The following is a 16,900-nucleotide window of genomic DNA, read 5'->3' on the forward strand; positions in this document are numbered from 1 at the left end:
CTCTAATCATCCACTGTCAAATGCTGCATGTCTTGGCACACCCCAGGGGCTTGTCCTTGTTTCCCCTCCTGAAAAGTGGTTTAGACAGGCAGTTATCCTCTTAGACCACGACTGGACAATCTTCTTTTTGTTTTACTTTTGAGGATTGGAGTCTCACATTCTTGATTGAATTATGTAACTGTGATTAATTCACTTTTCAATATCAGCAAATAAAGGTTGATGTATTGATCTCTTGATGGTTTGGTCACTTTTCTGCCTGATCCTGCCTGGATAGAATTGATCCAGTTCCCACTGAGTCTTTTTGAGCACCATGCATGTGATTTGACACTGAGGAAGCCCTTCTTTGTTCAGAATGATAATATAACCTTTCACTTTCACTTAGCTAAGATGTTTCCCAGATTCACAATGCTACTCAGTCAGCAACATTCTGCAGGTAAACTTAGGCTGCGTTTAAAATGACGTACCTCCCTTTGTACACTGTAGTACTCTTACATGTTAGTACACTGACTTGTGTAGTCCTTGAATTTTGACAGAGTAGTGCTGTCTCAAATCCCATACTGCCACTCTGCACTTACCAGAAATAACGGTAACATGTGAATGCATCATCCACCAACATATCCCCTCTGTTTGACACATATAAACACAGTGATGGCTTCAATCCAACAGCAGTATGATGTATGGTAACAGTATGTTTCACTTAGTGGAAAAATATACACTTTTGTATCATGTTCTGCAACAACTACAGCTTCTTCAGAAGTTGCTATTTGCGCTATGTAACCAGAATGGTGACTATTGAGTGCAGAAAGCGTGCAGCGTTTCACACTCCATTTTTGGACCATTTTGAGTGAATCATGCCTCATAGTTCACTGCGTGTTTCTGTACTTGTCAGTGTGAACGCACTTCTGCACTTGAAATAGGGATTTTTATTATGTAAGTACGCCATCTGAAACACAGCCAATGACTACAAGTTGTTTACGTTGAACAAGCCTCTGCTGAGTAAATTAAATCCTTGTCATTTGAACACTCCTTCAATGGCAGGACTCAAGGAAATATGACAAGGAGATGACATGGTCAAAGCCATAAACTTGCTTAAATTTGATTACTGACCTAGAAAGACAGCAAACTGTTACATTTTCCTTCAAAATGTCATATCTTCTTGTGTTTTTAAATGTTTCTAAACCCTCAAAGATTTCTGATTATTTACAGGTTGACATGAAAATATAACAGATTTTCAATGTTGTCTCAGACTTTTGGACTTCAGCGCATCGTTTTCCATTTTTTCCATTCTGTTCAAGGGGTGTAGTGCACATAAATTCTTTGATACATACTCTACTTAAAAGGCATGATTAGAAACATATTGTATGAGAAACCCAAAAGCACACTAAAGAAAAGAAAAAAAACATTCCTTTTTCTATATTTGGATAAGGTGATCTACTGTATCTGTGGCAGCCTGTAGTCACAGTTAAAGTCACAAACGAAAATTAATCATCCGGATTATTTTGTTGCTAATGAATTACCAAATCTAATGATAAACCACACTGGGTTTGTGGCTCTTGGACTAATTGAGTCCAATCTTCCAGACTTGCTGTTTCAAAGACACACTATAGTTCAATAGGAATATTGAGCGATTGGCAGTGATTGCTCATTATGGAGGAAGAAATGAAAAATTACTTTCCACTGAGTGCTGTTTTGTGTATCACAATACTCGGTGGATTGCAGAAAATAGCTTTGAACAATAACTTGTCTATACAATGTATTTAGACCAACCCTGCATTATGAGGCTATGAGTCATAATGGCTAATCAATGAAACCCTATTGATTTCCCAAGGAGTCCGGTTGCTACCTTAGTTGGCTCATTAAAAGCCGAGTTTGGAGAAACTGGATCTGTAATATCTTGGGCCTAATGCCACCGGATGATGGAATGCAAGTTGAACAGCTTTAAACTTGCATTTTGACATAATATGAACTCAAAACCCTCTTTCAAAAAGTGCTTCTTCAAATTGCCTCAAGCTTTGGCTTTTAAAAGTAATTCTGGTGAAATAACAGTGACAGAAGGACATCATTTGGGAAACTCTTTTGAGTCTCCGAATGATCTGTCTGTCTTTCTTAAATTCAGCTATGTCTTGACTTGAAAAAAATCCATGGTAGCGTAAATATTCACCGGTTATACATCATTGTTTATTTTTATTTTTTTCAACAGATCCTATATCAGCACTTCAACCGACAACGCATTAGTTCCTTTCCAGACAACGACACAACTGACTACAGCCAATTTGTTCCTGGATGTTAATCTTGAAAGGTTCCAAATATATACTTTCATTTATTTAGAGGGTAAGTCTTCTCCCAAAGCAGTTCGATACTGTAGATTTAAACATGCTTAACTCAGTCAGGTGTAAATCCTGGGTTTTTAATAGGGACTATTTTCTGCCAGGGATGAACACCCAATGATACTCTGGTGACTGTATCCAGCAACAGGCTGTAATATATGTGATGCGTTGACTCAGAATAAAGTCCTGTATTCATGTTCATCATAATGAAGGAACATGTTACTGAGTGCAATTGTATTGCACTGATGTGTTTTTAATAGTGTTTGGAGGATAACAGGGGAGGTCTGTGTTACAGAGGCAAAAGCTTCATCTGGCTTTGATACACAGACAGTACTTGTAGGTACTGGCACGTTGATTTTAGTTTTCTTAGGAAAATGGTTGAAAACAACAAAAATATAACTAAAAATCACCTAACCTTATTCCTCAAGTATTTAACACGGAGAAAAAGTGGGCTCTTGTGCAGCCCTGCGTCCTAAAAAACATATTCATGTAAAATGCAAAAGTAAATATGTTTTAGAAGAAAGTAATGCCATTAGTTACATTAGTTTTGACTTTAGAAGGGAAGATTTTAATGGAAGTAGGTAGTAAAGCAAATCAGCAAAGTGTTTCCCTACAACATTTGGTAACCTTAGACTGTGACAATATTTCCAGAGGACATGGCAGCTATTATATTTCCACCAAAGTACATTACAACCCTTAACAACCTCAGGGTTCAAACCGGTTATGCACTGCAAAGAGCTCTGTGATGCAATGATACATGAGACAGCCATTATATGAATAATGGACTAAATAATAGCAAAAATGTTGTTGCTTTACATCTCCCTTCTTTCTTTTTCTTTGTTTGTTTGTTTGTTTGTTTTTCTTTCTTTCTTTCTTTCTTTCTTTCTTTCTTCACCACATTAATTTATTCTAGGTAGAGCAACATTAACTTGTACTTACATTTTCACTGTCAGAATTGTATAGTACGTATAGTTAAGCCCTCTCAGAAAACATTTTCAACACAATTTTAAATAAGAAAAAAAACCTCTCAGTCTCTCTTCGTCTCACAGATTTTTTTGGGCCAAAGGTTAGAGGTCAAGGTCACTGTGACCCCAATTCAAGACCTTCATGTGAGCATGAGATCTTAAGATAGCCTCGATGGAATTTCTTCAAATGATTGTTCACTTGGCCTCAATGATAAATCGATTAAAGTTTGGTGGTCAAAGGTCAAAGTTTAAGGTCACTATGACCTCACGTCCCTCTGATCACCGTTCTGGTGAATGCAATATCTTAAGAACGCCTTGTGGGAAGTCCTTTAAATTTGGCAAAAACATTCCCCTGTAATCAACAATGAACTGATAAGATTTCTTGGTGATACCAAGATCAAGGTGACTATGACCTCACATCTTTCCCATTCTTCCTAGTGCGATTTTTTTTTTTTAGGAACGCCTCAAGAGACCCTCTTCAGTTTTGGCACAAATGTTCACTTGGACAAAGGGATGATGTATATCAATTTTTGTGGTCAAAGGTCGGGGTTAATATGACCTCACTGTCCGATCCGCCCATTTCATTCTCGTGAATGCAATATCTCAGTAACTTGCTGCTTCTTTGCAGCAAAATCTATGTAGGTTTGGACAGATATGCATGTAAACGAAAAATTGAGTGGTTTTCGCAGGCATACAAATGCTTGCCAGTAATTCTAGTTCTGCATAAAATAAACAACCCACAACAACACTTGTTTAAACCACAGGTTTATTTGGTTTTCCATTATGTTTCACTGACATTGAGATACTGACGAAACACAGGCATGCCAATAAAGACTTTCTATGAAATGCTTTGGACTTGATTGATTTTTAGCTGCAGCAGACACAATCATACTGTTATTTTGAAAGGAAAACCCTCAGGCTCTTCAACTCCAGCAGCGTCCAAAAACAACCAGAAGTGGCTCCCACTGAAGAACTCTCAGGAGAGCAAAACCTGGGACTACAATCTAATTACCCAGCTCTGAGATGCATACATTATTCAATACTCTCCAGTGCACTGCGCAGGATATGAGGGTAAAAAAAATAAAATAAATGCAACATCAGACTGTCCATATATGAAGGGTATTGGATGTAAGGAATAATCCAGCTACTTCCTGGCTGACACTGGAGACGAAGACTTGAGTTTAAAAAGCTACTGTGTTATGCATAATAATATGTGCACATATACACACGTGCATACAAATAGTACAAATATCCACTTATCTATTACATACAGCTTATTTTTCATATCAAATTACTATTTGACTTTATTCTGTTGTTTGCAGTTAGAACACAGCCCTCTGTCTTTGTCTGCCGTTGCCTTCTCCAGCACAGTATCCCCTTCTCCTGCCCACGATTACAGACCAGCACATACAGCACAGGGTCCACCACACAGTTCAGACTGGAGAGTGCCAGTGTACATGAGAAAGGGAAGTGCATAAGTTGTTCAAACTGGCAATAGCTTCCTTGAGAAAGCGTGTCAGTGCTGTTATAGAAGGCCAGTGAGCGTGCGAGCAAGATAACGTGATATGGAGCGAAGCAAACTGAGAAGATTCCAATTACCCCAAAGGAGAGCAGACGGACCTTCCTTTTAGCCTGGGCACTCAGGCCGGGACTTTGGCCCACAGTGGCCAGCACCCTCCAGTAGCTCACTGCCAACACCAGCAGGGGTAGCAGGAAGCCGATGCCCACTCTGAGCAGGTTGTACAGGGCAACAGGCGCCGACATGGGGTAAGTCTCATAACAACGGTCATTTTTGTGCTTGTTATCATGGGCGTCTTGTTGTTCGTCAAAGATTAGCACCAAGACGTGCATCACTGTCACTACAATACAAACAATGGCGCATTGGACCCAGGCGCAGCGAGATGTACGGTGGGTCTTGAAGTGAAGTGGGTAACTGACCACCAGGCAGCGGTCCACAGAGATACAGCAGAGCAGGTAGATGCTGATGTACATGTTAGAGTAGTAGAAGAAGCCAGCCACACTGCAGGATGTGACACCCAGCTTCCAGTTGTGGTCATGCAGGTAATAATTGATCCAAAGAGGCATTGTGAAGATGAAAAGCAGGTCGGAGATGGATAGGCTGAGCAGAAAGATTCCCAGAACATTCTGCCGCTTCACTTGCTGATAAATGGGGCCGAGCGTCAGCACATTGAAGATCAAACCGAAGACAAAAGCCAGGATGTAAACAGACATCAGGAAGTCACTGATGCCACTTTTTCCGATCAAAACACAAGTTGAGTTTGTGGTTGTCGCAGTTGGTGTTACGTTCACATTCATAGTGATTTTGTTTTGCTGCCTCTTTCCTGTTTAGAAATTCACCTGCAAGAGCGAAAAGAAAAATAAAAAGTTTTACAGCAACACATTTCTGTTTGTGGGACACAGGTGACATGAGCCAAATTCTACTATACCTTAAAATACATAAGCCAGTTTGGGCATTTTATATTCCCCATCATATTTCGTGGCTCAATGAGCCCATGATAGAAAATCGTTTGGTTTTCTTGATGTTTTCAAATGGGAGGTAGTTTGGCTCAACAGTATATGGTGTTTGGGCAGAGTTGAAGTATCCCCCTCTGGAGAAGAGACAGGTTTAGTCATGCTTGCTCACGATGACAGGTGACACCCACGGTTCTATTAGAAACTCAGATTGCCAAAATGTCCTCTTTACTGCCTCAACTGCTTCATACGGAGAAAACATGTCATGCATTTCTTTTTTCATAACTATTCTGGAGTTATAGAAACTGAGAGCATTTAGGAACTAATGTCTTCCATCAGATGAATATGATGTAGAAACCTCTGCTTTCAAACCCCTGAGTCGAATACATTATTTTTGTTAATGCCACTTTTCGATGCACTTATTAGCCCGCATGGTCTAATTCTAAATGTCAGACAGGGAAATCACAGACTGAGCTGGCAAAGGGAGGATTTGCATTTTACAGTACTCACTGCTTAATACAACTTAAGTCCAATTTAACAGCACTATAAGAATTTCTGATTGTGTGGGGGCAGAAAAATCCTTACAGAGACAGACTGTCAGCTTAATCTAATGTCTAGCTTTAATTTAATGTAACAGCCACCAGCAGAACTACCACACAAGACGTATGTAGATGCTTCCTGTGGCTTGAAGAATGATAATCAATCAGCTCCCTCACTGATTTACTCTGCAGATGAATCATCAGACCTGGTCAATGACAGAGCTTTGGCTGTGATTGCTGCTTGTTCGGCAGATACATCACATACATTTGTCTGTGTTGCGTCTTGGTTTTTTTTTTTAGCTGACACAGAAAGGCCAAAAAGAACCCTCACAGTTAAGTGTCACCAATCTATTGCAGATCCTGTGAATCATTATGTAAAAACAGAAGATTTTTTTTAAAAACTCCTTTTTTAATGGAGATTTTATTTAATCAATTTCCCATCTCTTTGAGATTTCAGCATTAGGAAATTAAACTTTTGTTCTGTATCTCTGTGGCAATTGTTGATAACTGTTTCCATTTTGTGTTTTGTTCTCTCTCTCAGGCTTGGCCCTGGTGTGTTTATAGGCTCAGGAAGCAGCTAATGCCATTAACGTCTGGAAAACTCAATAATGATGAAGCCATTTAGAGTCAGACCATCTTTAGCGAGTGATAATGTGTGCCTGTTACATGTGGGAGTGTGTGTGCGTGTAGGTGTGTTTGAAATGGGTTTGATTTTAAAAAAAGCATTTCAAACATAACATTTCAAAAGAAAATGTGAGCGGGGAAAGAACAGCTACTGTAATATGGGGAAGTTTTGCTTGTAAATCTGGTACCTTTCTTAAAATTATTCAGAGGCTGTTTAGTCATCAGTCTGGATACGATGACTAACAACAAATTGGTTTTCCCCTCTTACTAATAATGGGCCTATCTGTATCGGTTAATGTGTTGTACACACATGCTTTTTTACAATAAATATGGGTTCTTTCCTTTTTCCTCTGGTCTACAGCTTTTTGTCTTTTAAAATATAGTCCACGTGTTAAGTGTCTTCTTCTATCGCACAACCCTTTCACAGGCCGAGTTTACAGAGCTGCTCCAAGTTTCAGTCCGCCCATTCGTCCATCTGAGCCAACTATGTGTTTGTTAATATTATAAGCTGAACTAAGCCTGGTTGTTATTATAAAGCCTTGTCAGTGAGCATTTAAAAGAGCAAAACTTCAGCCTTTTCTATCAAGAAGTGCAATGTGCTGCATGGCAAATCTCCTTTTCCAAGCAAAACTAAAATATGTTTTATAGCTTGCCTCCCCAATACCAAAGCAGTGTTTCAAAAGAGTCATAGTCCAGCTGTACATTCCTCTGAATTTCCACAATTTTTTCTTGTCAGGCAATTTCCTACTGCACTCGCCAGCGTACTGTGATGGCTACCGCTGGGAGAACGGCAGAAAATCTTCAACCCAGCAGAGAATCAACATCTGTAGTCTAATTATTTTTGCAATGCTGACTCACACAGCCTCAAGCATGCTGTCTTTCCCCTGACAACCGTCCACTGGGGACAAGATGAGAAATGAAGTGAGGTTTGACAAATAAACACCTTTAACTCTGCCTGGCAAACATTAAAACACAATACCCCACAAACCTTTTTAGCTGGTACTCTTTTGGGGTGTTTTTTTGGGGGGGGGTGTAAATTCCAGACATCATACATCCAAAAGTTTAATTAATAGTGGCCTCACCAGCGGTTTTCGATGTGTGTCTTGCTTGTAAGAGAAATCTTTCCAGTGGTTGAAGACTTTCCGACACATTCCAAAACTGCTTCAGATTTGACAGAATTCAGTCCACAAAGGTCAAAGGATGAGCTTCAGAAGAGACTCTTCAGAGCTGCTCTCATGCTGCCAGCCCACTACAGTCCCACGAGGTCCTCTCAAGTGATCGCTGTGCCAGAAAATGATCTGCAAAAACAATAACTACAGACAGCAAAGGGTTTTTATCTCTATGCACTGTCTGATTATTTTTCTCCTGGGTGAGATCACTTCCCATTGACAGCCACGGCTGAAATGTCAGCCAGAACTGTGTAGAGGAGATGAGACGAAGTATAAAAAGGGGAAGACTCGTGCAGGAGGAGGGAGGTATGGTTTTGCACACGTGCATGCAGGAAGTACGCGGGTGGGGATGAACACCAGACAGTTGTGGAACAGATGTGATGCACATGCCAATGCTCCTGTGCAGTAGAAAAGCGAAACTGTGGGCAGACAGCATGTCACGGACCTCAACCTCGACTTCCTTCTTTACTTTATGGTGATACAAGTCTCTTCTTGCTGTACGGTTAGAGTAAATGTAAATCATAGTGGAGCAACATTCCCTTCTTTCACTTCATCGTCTTTCTCCCTCAGTCTGAATTCCATTTCAAGGTATTAAGGCTGATCACCTTCAGTATGACTAAAAAAAAAAACTGATTCAATTGTTTCACTGGAAAACACGAACATGGTCGAGAAGTGAGCTGAGAATGATTTACAGGTTGGTACCAGGCGTGAGGAAACTTGTGGCTATCAGATACATTATTTTACTCAGAAAGCCCCTGTGTCAGTGCGGTATTCAAGGCTCTCTTTATGTTTATGAAAAGAATCTGTGACGCAAGCCAGCAGGTACTGAGGACACACCAACGGCAGCTGTAACTGCTGTGTATTTTCCAGTGAGCAAAAAAAACCTGCCTGAGGTCAGCTACGGAAGAATCTGTGAAAAATCTGTGGAAAAAAAAAGAGGATGATCAGAAATAGGAAATGCCTGATGATGTTTGACGTATCGAAGAGGGGCTTTCTAGATTCCTTGTATTTACAAAAGAAGTTAAACTGCCCTTCATTTCTTCTTTCCACTGAAATTCTAAGTTGTTACTTCCCTCTTCCATTTGGTCTTGTTGTCATTGCACCACTGCTTAATTTAGGAACTCATTTTTGCACTTGAGTATTTTCTCTTGACTAAATAATGACAACAGAAGCCTATAACTACATGAAGCATGATGATTCAGATTGATGCATACACTGAACAGTGCTCACCTTTTACTATTTACTATTTACTATTTTCAGGTCTTTGCTGCATGTCTCTCACGATCATGTTTCTTCTTTAGTTATTCTATCTATTATGTTCTATACCGGGCTTAAGTTCATTTAAAAAAAATTATATTGACTACTAACAATCTAATATTTCCATAAAAACATTGTGTTATTGGCAGTTTCTTTTTATGCTTGGCGATTACATACTTCCCCCAAATTTTTTGTTTAAAGGTATGACAGCAAACCAACTTCAATTTTGTCAAAACTACAGCCTGACTGCTGCTGGTCAGTTATGCTCTGTGGTTTCAAACCCTGAGAAGTTAAAGTTACATCACTTCTTTTTTTAAACAGAACGCCTGAACACCGCAGCTGATACTTTGAATGTACGACTCTTAGAAATACATTTTGAAATGGCTAAAATTTCAAGAATTGTTGTGAAATGGTGCAAGGTTTGTTACCTTTGTCAACTCCTCCTTTTTCATTTCTAAATATTACTGTGACATGTAGAAAATAAATTGTTGGGCGTGTTTTTGAAAATAGAACAAGACATGATGCTGTGCATTTTGTTGCCTTTCAGCTCCTACAAACAGCCTTCTCACAAGGCTGTGCTTGTTGTAGAAGTAACCGCATCAACTTTTATTTTCAGTCAAAACGCCTCGTTCCTCCTTTGCTACACGAAGCCTGTCCTCACCACTGAAACAGCAACAATGGCTGGTTTACATTGTTCTGACAAGTGATCATCTTGCAGTGCCCTGTTGTCCAAGTTGCAACGGGGCGCTAATTGGAATAGTAATCACTGTACTTTTGCCATTTTAAAATTCAGTGAATGTGTTACATTACATTACATTTAGCTGACGCTTTTATCCAAAGCGACTTACAATAAGTGCATTTCAACCATGAGGGTACAAAACCCAGAACAGGAATCAAGAAAATACAATTTCTTCAAGAAAGCCAAACTACAAAGTGCTATAAGTAAGTGCTATTTTAAGTGCTACTAAAGTTCTACTGTTCAAGGTAAAGTCTGTTCTCCTCCTTATCACTTTGCTCTCACACCTGATTTGTCCATTGCTAACTGGTTTCATCAGTATATGCACAGCATTTTACAAGCCATTTATCAATTGAGGAAATTATTTTCGGCTCAAAAGACAAATAATAAAATTAAATTGTGAATTAACGCAAGAGTTTATTGTGATATTTAATACTAATTCATGTAGCAAGCCATTCTAGGAATACAACACTGTACTATCCACATGTTCATTTTGTAATGAAATACGGCGGTCATTTTACACTTCCTCATTTATTTGCATCGGCAGACTTGTATAGTATCAAGAGTGTTCTGGTGTGACTTCCGGTTTTGCGTTTGTCTGGCAACCGCTACTGCTCTGCAATTTTCTGTCATTTTGTAAATTGTTTTACACAGCTGAGCTAGTCCCTTTCAGAGCGCATTATGACTCAGCAGCTGTTTGGCCTTTTAAATGTACTTGATGGCCAAACCGAAGGTCACTGGTTCTGCAGTCACAATGGCTCGCGAGTAAAGTGCAATCAGAATTTGTGATCATGTTACAAAGACTAAACATTTACAGAGCTAACAAGGCTTTTGCTTTGCGTTTACCGACAGTGTTTCACTTGATGGTAATATCAGGAAGCACCATTACCGAGCCGAGTTGACTCGACAAAACTCTGGGAAAAGATTATTTACTTTAGTCTGCATTTCAAATTTGGGAGGTTCTCAGTTTTTCTTGGCAATGTGTAATCAAGTCATCTAAACACAACATCAAACAGAATTCAAACAAAGCCGTCGGCAAACTCAGATTAATTCTGCTTTCCTGTAATTTTTCCTGCAATAAAACATCGATACGTATCAAAGGTGACATATGGACATACTGGCCCCACAGATAGCTCGAGGCATGCTCTTTGTGCTGTCCCTATAAGCTATGTGACAAGGACTCTGGAGTACACAGCCAATTGAATTTTGATGAAAATACCACGTTTTCCCTCACAGACTTTACTAACAATTCAATTGTGTACTAAGATGCAGCTGAAACAACCTGCAGCAAATGTATTGTTTACATCAGTTTAAAACCGATCTACTTAATAAACCTTCTTTACCTTTACATATAAGAAAAATGATGATATCCACAGTGAACATTCTACCCAAAATCTGAAGTCAATACGAGTCACTGCGGCGGCTAAAAGCGTGGGTATATTTTCTTTTAAAAAGCATCTCGAGGTCATCAATCAGACCAGACGAGACAAAACACTGCTTCCATTTGTCATGTCAACATCCTCTTCTAAATCAAATCAAATTAGCATTGCTTTTCACAGAATTAGATGAAGCTTAATAGAAACTTCAGCTGCAGACACAAGTCTCTTCTGGGGTTTGTCTCTTTCTTTTTTTGTTTACTAGGTGGAGGGTCTCCACTGCCACTCGCCAATGCAAAGAAATTGAGCGGACAAGATGAGCACGAACCTGCCACGACGTGAAAGAGATAAAAGGTGACAGAAAGTGACATTGTATCGTTTGGCATTGTTTACCGATCATGATGTGTATAGGTAGGAGGAACAAAGCGACCCTTTCACCCGAGTATCTGACTGAAGTGCATTAATCTCAATGAAAACAATTCACCCTCTTCGCCTCTGTAGACACAAGGTCCTCTTGAGTGCCACTCAGTTTGTGAAGTGTGATATTTTTTTTTTATTATAGAAATTGTCTTTGTCTTCTGGCAGCAGTCACTTATTTCTGGGTATGAGGTTATGGCAAAACGTAAAATCCATCATTTCATCTTTAAAGTACATGTTGAACGTGTCCATATGAGAGCTCTAATATTAGCCCATTACAATCGGCTCATCTGAAATACTTTGCTTATCTACACAGGGGGGGAAATAACAGTCTGTCACACTCAGAGTAGAAAAGTCATTTATTGCTGCAGCACAAGTGGCCCTTATTATTTTGTGTTATCCAAAGCATGCCTCTCACTAGAGAGAACCTGAGTGACAGTAATGGTCCTTGCTTCTTCAATATATTGTTGACAAAAAGATGATTGTCTGCACATGTTAGACAAGCATTTTAGTAGTGAATTATAGCTGCCCAATTTTGTGTGCGCGTTTTCTCCCCCAAAAAAAAAAAAAAGCCGAAAATGACTGCATGACAGCCGCGTATGGATGAATGATGCGATAAATAAAACTTCCGAGACAAAATGAATACCGTCTGAGGTTTTGTATTATCTTGTTGTAAAGGCCAGGATCATCCTTCAGCACGTTGTACACAGTCTACACATATTTGACAACTACATAAACTTCAGGTTACACAACTGTATATCAGACATTCATAACTACAGTATGTTCAAATGATATATCGCAAGAATTCTACTTCACAGAAACATGCAACATATTGACATGAAAGGTAGTCAGTAATTAAACTACACAAACATAAAATCTAGTTTAGTAACCCAAGCTGTCCATCCATGCACGTAGACCATCGGGAGAAATCTGCTTTGGCTAAAAGATGTGTCCACGTATCTGCTCGATCACAAACAGCATATTAATCTTGAATACAGTCAGCTGTGAAAACACGTCATTCAATATTTCACTGAACTTCAAGACTTCAGATATGGACGCGAGTGTGTGACTTCGCACAATACAGGCCATTTTCAGCACTCGGTTACAGCTACTGAGGCTTATTTTGTATAAACTGCAGTAAGAAATGTCTCCCATGACTGAAAGTTGTCCGGTGGTTGCAGGTAATAAGCAGCTACAGTGCTGTAGGTCATTTAAACCCACAATCATCTCTAATTACGTATATTTATCTAAGAGTCTACTGTGGCTCAAAACTAGAGGTAATTACTGGAGGATTTGCAATCACCGGATCAATATTTCCAGGTTTCACAACAAGACATGCATTTATGGGAATGCCTTTGTGAATACAGATGGGTTTGCCTCCGTGCATTCACTTTAGTAATTACCAGCAGAGAGAAAGCCTTTTGCCACTTTAACGAGCGCCATCACTGAAAAGCGACTGAACCGGCCTTTTACTGAAGAGATAGGAGGGACTGTGATTCCAGTCAGCCCACCAAAAAAAAAAACAACAACCCTACTTCTCTTTTAATATGATGCCGTTTCATTTGAACCACCTTAAAAACACACCTACAACTCTTATCTTCGGCCTTTCCCGCTTCACTTTGAAGCCCATTGTCTTTAGAGAGCAAAAGAACATGCTGCTGCTCACTCCCAAGACAAATCCTGGTTTAAAAGTGTGCATCTGTGAAGACTTGTCAGGTCAGCTGAGCAGAGAATGTGAATGTGAGTCACGAGATGTTCAGAAGAATTCAAACTTTTCAAAAGATGAAATTGGACCGATAACAGCAGACTAGCATGACGTTTTGAAGACCTCGGGATCAGAGCAGGTGGATTTATTGCCGTGGAAATCCTAAACAGCTGGACACTATGCTTATTAGAACCATGTGATTCTTTATGTCTTTCCATCCCGTACTCCTTCTACCTGCTTCTTTTGCCCTGCCTAAAAAAGCTCGAGTCCTCCGTCTCTCTGCAGTCAGAGGATGCTCACCCTCTCGGTGAGCCCTTGCACATCTGCGTCCTCTCCACCTTCCTCATCGTCGGAGGCCAGTGCGGGAGGAGGAGGCACCAGGTGAGCCGGGTATGGCAGAGTGTGTTCACGGGCAAACATTTGCCAGCGGCTGTCATCACTCTCGTGGGTGATGTAACGCTCGCCAAGTTTAGTCTCCAGCTCCCGCAGATCCATCCATGCCTGATAGTCCTGAGAAATGAGAAACGGGAATAAACACAGGGATGAAATTTCAGTTTTAGGAGCCTTGAAATGAATAAAAGAGGCTTTCATGCATTTATAGTGCAGCACCGAGTAATCACTTCAGGACGTGTGTGTGGTGTGTGTGGTGTGTGTGGTGTGTGTGGTGTGTGTGTGTGTGTGTGTGAGACCTTCAAATTTTAAAGAGACTTTCATTCCAATTAGAACTGAAGAGACACTAAAGAATAATTAATACGTGCACTGGCTGAAATGAAAAGACTGGTCTGTTTTTCCACCACTGAACATTTTTGTTTTGAAGGATACCTTTAAGAACAGTGCAGTCAAAGAAAACATCATTTTTACAGTTACTTCGTACACAAATTTGATAGACTTGATTTTAAGATCTAGTGGTAGTGCTTTGCCATTAAAGTTATTTGCAGGTCATAACCTCTGGGAAAGGTTTGGCATCTTGTACTAGGCTGGGAATAATAGTTGTAGTGGATGCGAGTCCAACCATCTTCCCTTTTCATAAATGAGCATGAACCGTGTTTGTGCGTGCTTAAGAGTTGTTTCTTAATGCTACCTGCAGGTACTTGTGGCTGAGACTTTTGTCCACGCTGTAGCGTTTCCTCATCTTAACTTGCAGCAGATTGTTGATCAAATCGATTGCTGGAAACACAAAAGAGTACACATTCTTTATAAGCAGAAACAGACGAGCTACCATGAAAGAGAACGAGGTCGTCACAGGTGTCATCTCTTAATCTGCACACTTCTATATCTGCATGTAGTCGTGTTAGAATCGGGAAAAATGAACAGACTGAGGCCCTATTATGAATTTGTACTGTAAAATGTATTTTTTTGATTTTGCTTATTCCGCTTTGATATTTCACGTCCTTCCTCACACACAGTGTTGACCTCCCTAAATCTAATGTGTCTTCGTGTTTTCATGTACGATCAATACGGAGGTATTATTTTGCATTGCACAAGAGATGTTTCTGTGATTTAACCTACGATCAGTATTCAGAAGAAAACTGAAGATGTCTTGCTAAACTGATGCGACACAGCTTTAGTTTTGGCAAAACCCTCCTCTGGTGTTTCCTACTCTGAGTTTACCATCACTGGAGATCTGTTTCCAGGGGTTGGGAGGGTACATGAAGGCTGCATTGTGGATCTGGTCATTGATATCTTCATCCTCATTGAACGGGAATGTCCCACTGAGGCTGACATACATGATGACGCCGACGGACCACATGTCCAGTGAGCGGTTGTAGCCCTGGTTCAGCAGAACCTCCGGGGCCAGATAGGCAGGGGTCCCGACCACCGAGCGTCGGAAAGACTTCTCGCCGATGATACGGGCAAAGCCAAAGTCACACAGCTTCACCTGAGAGAAGGAAACGGTCAGGAGCAGCGGGGGCAGCGAGTCAGGCGAAATTGATGAAATGACTAAGAGAACATTTGAGAACATTAAATAGAGCTCTGATGTGCTCAATTCAGATTATGAAAACCATAACTGCTGCGAATAAAAAAATGGGTTGTGCGTGTTTGTGTTTGTACCTGTGGGAAAGGATCAGCGGAAGCAAGCAGCACGTTCTCAGGTTTCAGATCACAGTGAACGATGTTCTTGAAGTGCAGATGTCTAAGAGCTGCGAGAATCTGTACCCACATCAATGCCACAACAGGCACACAGACAGGCCATAACCACAAAAACAGGATTTGAATTAGTCACAGGAAACTACAGTGCTTCATTAAAATGCAGTATTTGACGCAGTAAACTAGTACCATGACGATCAGATACACAGACCACAATAAACACGCAGGAAAACACTGCAGCATCAAGACGTCATTGGCCTGTAATGAATACCTAGCCTTGCACATTATAACATACATCTGAAAATGCAACAAATCCCTCCTGCGCCGGAGCACATGCATACCTGCGTGATGAGGAACTTGGTGAGCCTCTCGGGCAGTCTGCCTTTCTCACTGGAGAGGATCATCTCTAGCATGTCACCGTGCAGCTTCTCCATCACCACAAACACTTTCTCTGGGGTTTCGAACATGCACTCCAGGTTCACAATGCCCAGGTGACGTAAACTCTGAGGAGGTATTAGAGAGGAAGAAGAAGTTGGAGGATGAATTTTGTTTTTGGTAGGTTTAAAAAAAAAAAAAAAAAAAAAAAAAAAAAAAGAAAGTTGTGGTTAATTGCGATGGCAAGCAGTAGCGGAAGGAAGTATGGACAGAAACAGGGTGAGAATTGAAAATGCGGATGACACGGCGTGAGAAACAGGAAGAGCATACCTAAGTATGCGATGGATAGGAGAGAAAGAGAGAGAAACCGTGGCATTAAACCACAGAAAATGGAAAGTGAAGCACAGCAGGGAGAACAAAAGATTGATTTGTACACGCTGACTGAATGAAGAGCAGAAGTGAAGGGGAAGGTCAGGTCTTTTAGTGACAAGAGTCATAAACACGTGTAGACAGTGAACGGAAGGGTTACAGCGCCTCTGTCTCCATCTGCTGGTGAATAATGTGCTGTACATTTAAGGATGAACTTGCACTAAAGAAACTCTAAAGTTTAAGAAGGAACATTTTTGAATGTATTCTAAAATGTGATGTTTCTATATTATAACAGAAAGAATCAGGATACATGATAAACCAATACAGAGGTAATTATTCAATCAAAGCAGCGCAGAAAGAAGAAAACAACACCAAAAACATTTTTGGCATGAAATATTTGCCATGAAAGTAACAGTAAAAATGATGTATTAAATAGTTATAATCTGTACTCTTCAATTTCTCCCTGGAAAAAGGAACTGCA

At 40.2% G+C, this 16,900-nt stretch overlaps 2 protein-coding genes across 4 annotated transcripts in view; both read right to left on the reverse strand.

The window, feature by feature from the left end:
• Positions 1–4,041: 4,041 nt before the first annotated feature.
• Positions 4,042–8,312, reverse strand: gpr184 (G protein-coupled receptor 184). 2 transcript variants are annotated; one of them, XM_069147322.1, is made up of 3 exons: positions 8,010–8,312; positions 4,892–5,650; positions 4,595–4,730 (listed from the first exon to the last, which is right to left on the reverse strand). In XM_069147322.1, the coding sequence occupies exons 2-3, from the start codon at positions 5,606–5,608 to the stop codon at positions 4,686–4,688; spliced, it is 762 nt and encodes a 253-aa protein (XP_069003423.1). In that variant the 5' UTR covers positions 5,609–5,650; positions 8,010–8,312; the 3' UTR covers positions 4,595–4,685. The 2 variants fall into 2 exon arrangements, with proteins under 2 accessions (XP_069003421.1, XP_069003423.1); XM_069147320.1 differs by having other exon boundaries at positions 4,042–5,650.
• Positions 8,313–12,223: 3,911 nt separating this feature from the next.
• The window catches only part of prkd2 (protein kinase D2), a 32,897-nt gene continuing 28,220 nt past the window's right edge, over positions 12,224–16,900 (reverse strand). For both annotated transcript variants that reach the window (XM_069148114.1, XM_069148115.1), the window contains exons 16-20: positions 16,017–16,178; positions 15,640–15,738; positions 15,199–15,466; positions 14,669–14,754; positions 12,224–14,097 (exon numbers count right to left, since the gene is read on the reverse strand). In XM_069148114.1, the coding sequence (XP_069004215.1) occupies positions 13,873–14,097; positions 14,669–14,754; positions 15,199–15,466; positions 15,640–15,738; positions 16,017–16,178 (840 nt within the window). In that variant the 3' untranslated portion in view covers positions 12,224–13,872. The remainder of the gene's footprint in view (positions 14,098–14,668; positions 14,755–15,198; positions 15,467–15,639; positions 15,739–16,016; positions 16,179–16,900) is intronic.

This window comes from Embiotoca jacksoni, unplaced genomic scaffold (genome assembly GCF_022577435.1).
Source record: "Embiotoca jacksoni isolate LCO1_2020_lvr unplaced genomic scaffold, fEmbJac1.0.p SCAF_14, whole genome shotgun sequence".
NCBI lineage: Eukaryota > Metazoa > Chordata > Actinopteri > Embiotocidae > Embiotoca > Embiotoca jacksoni.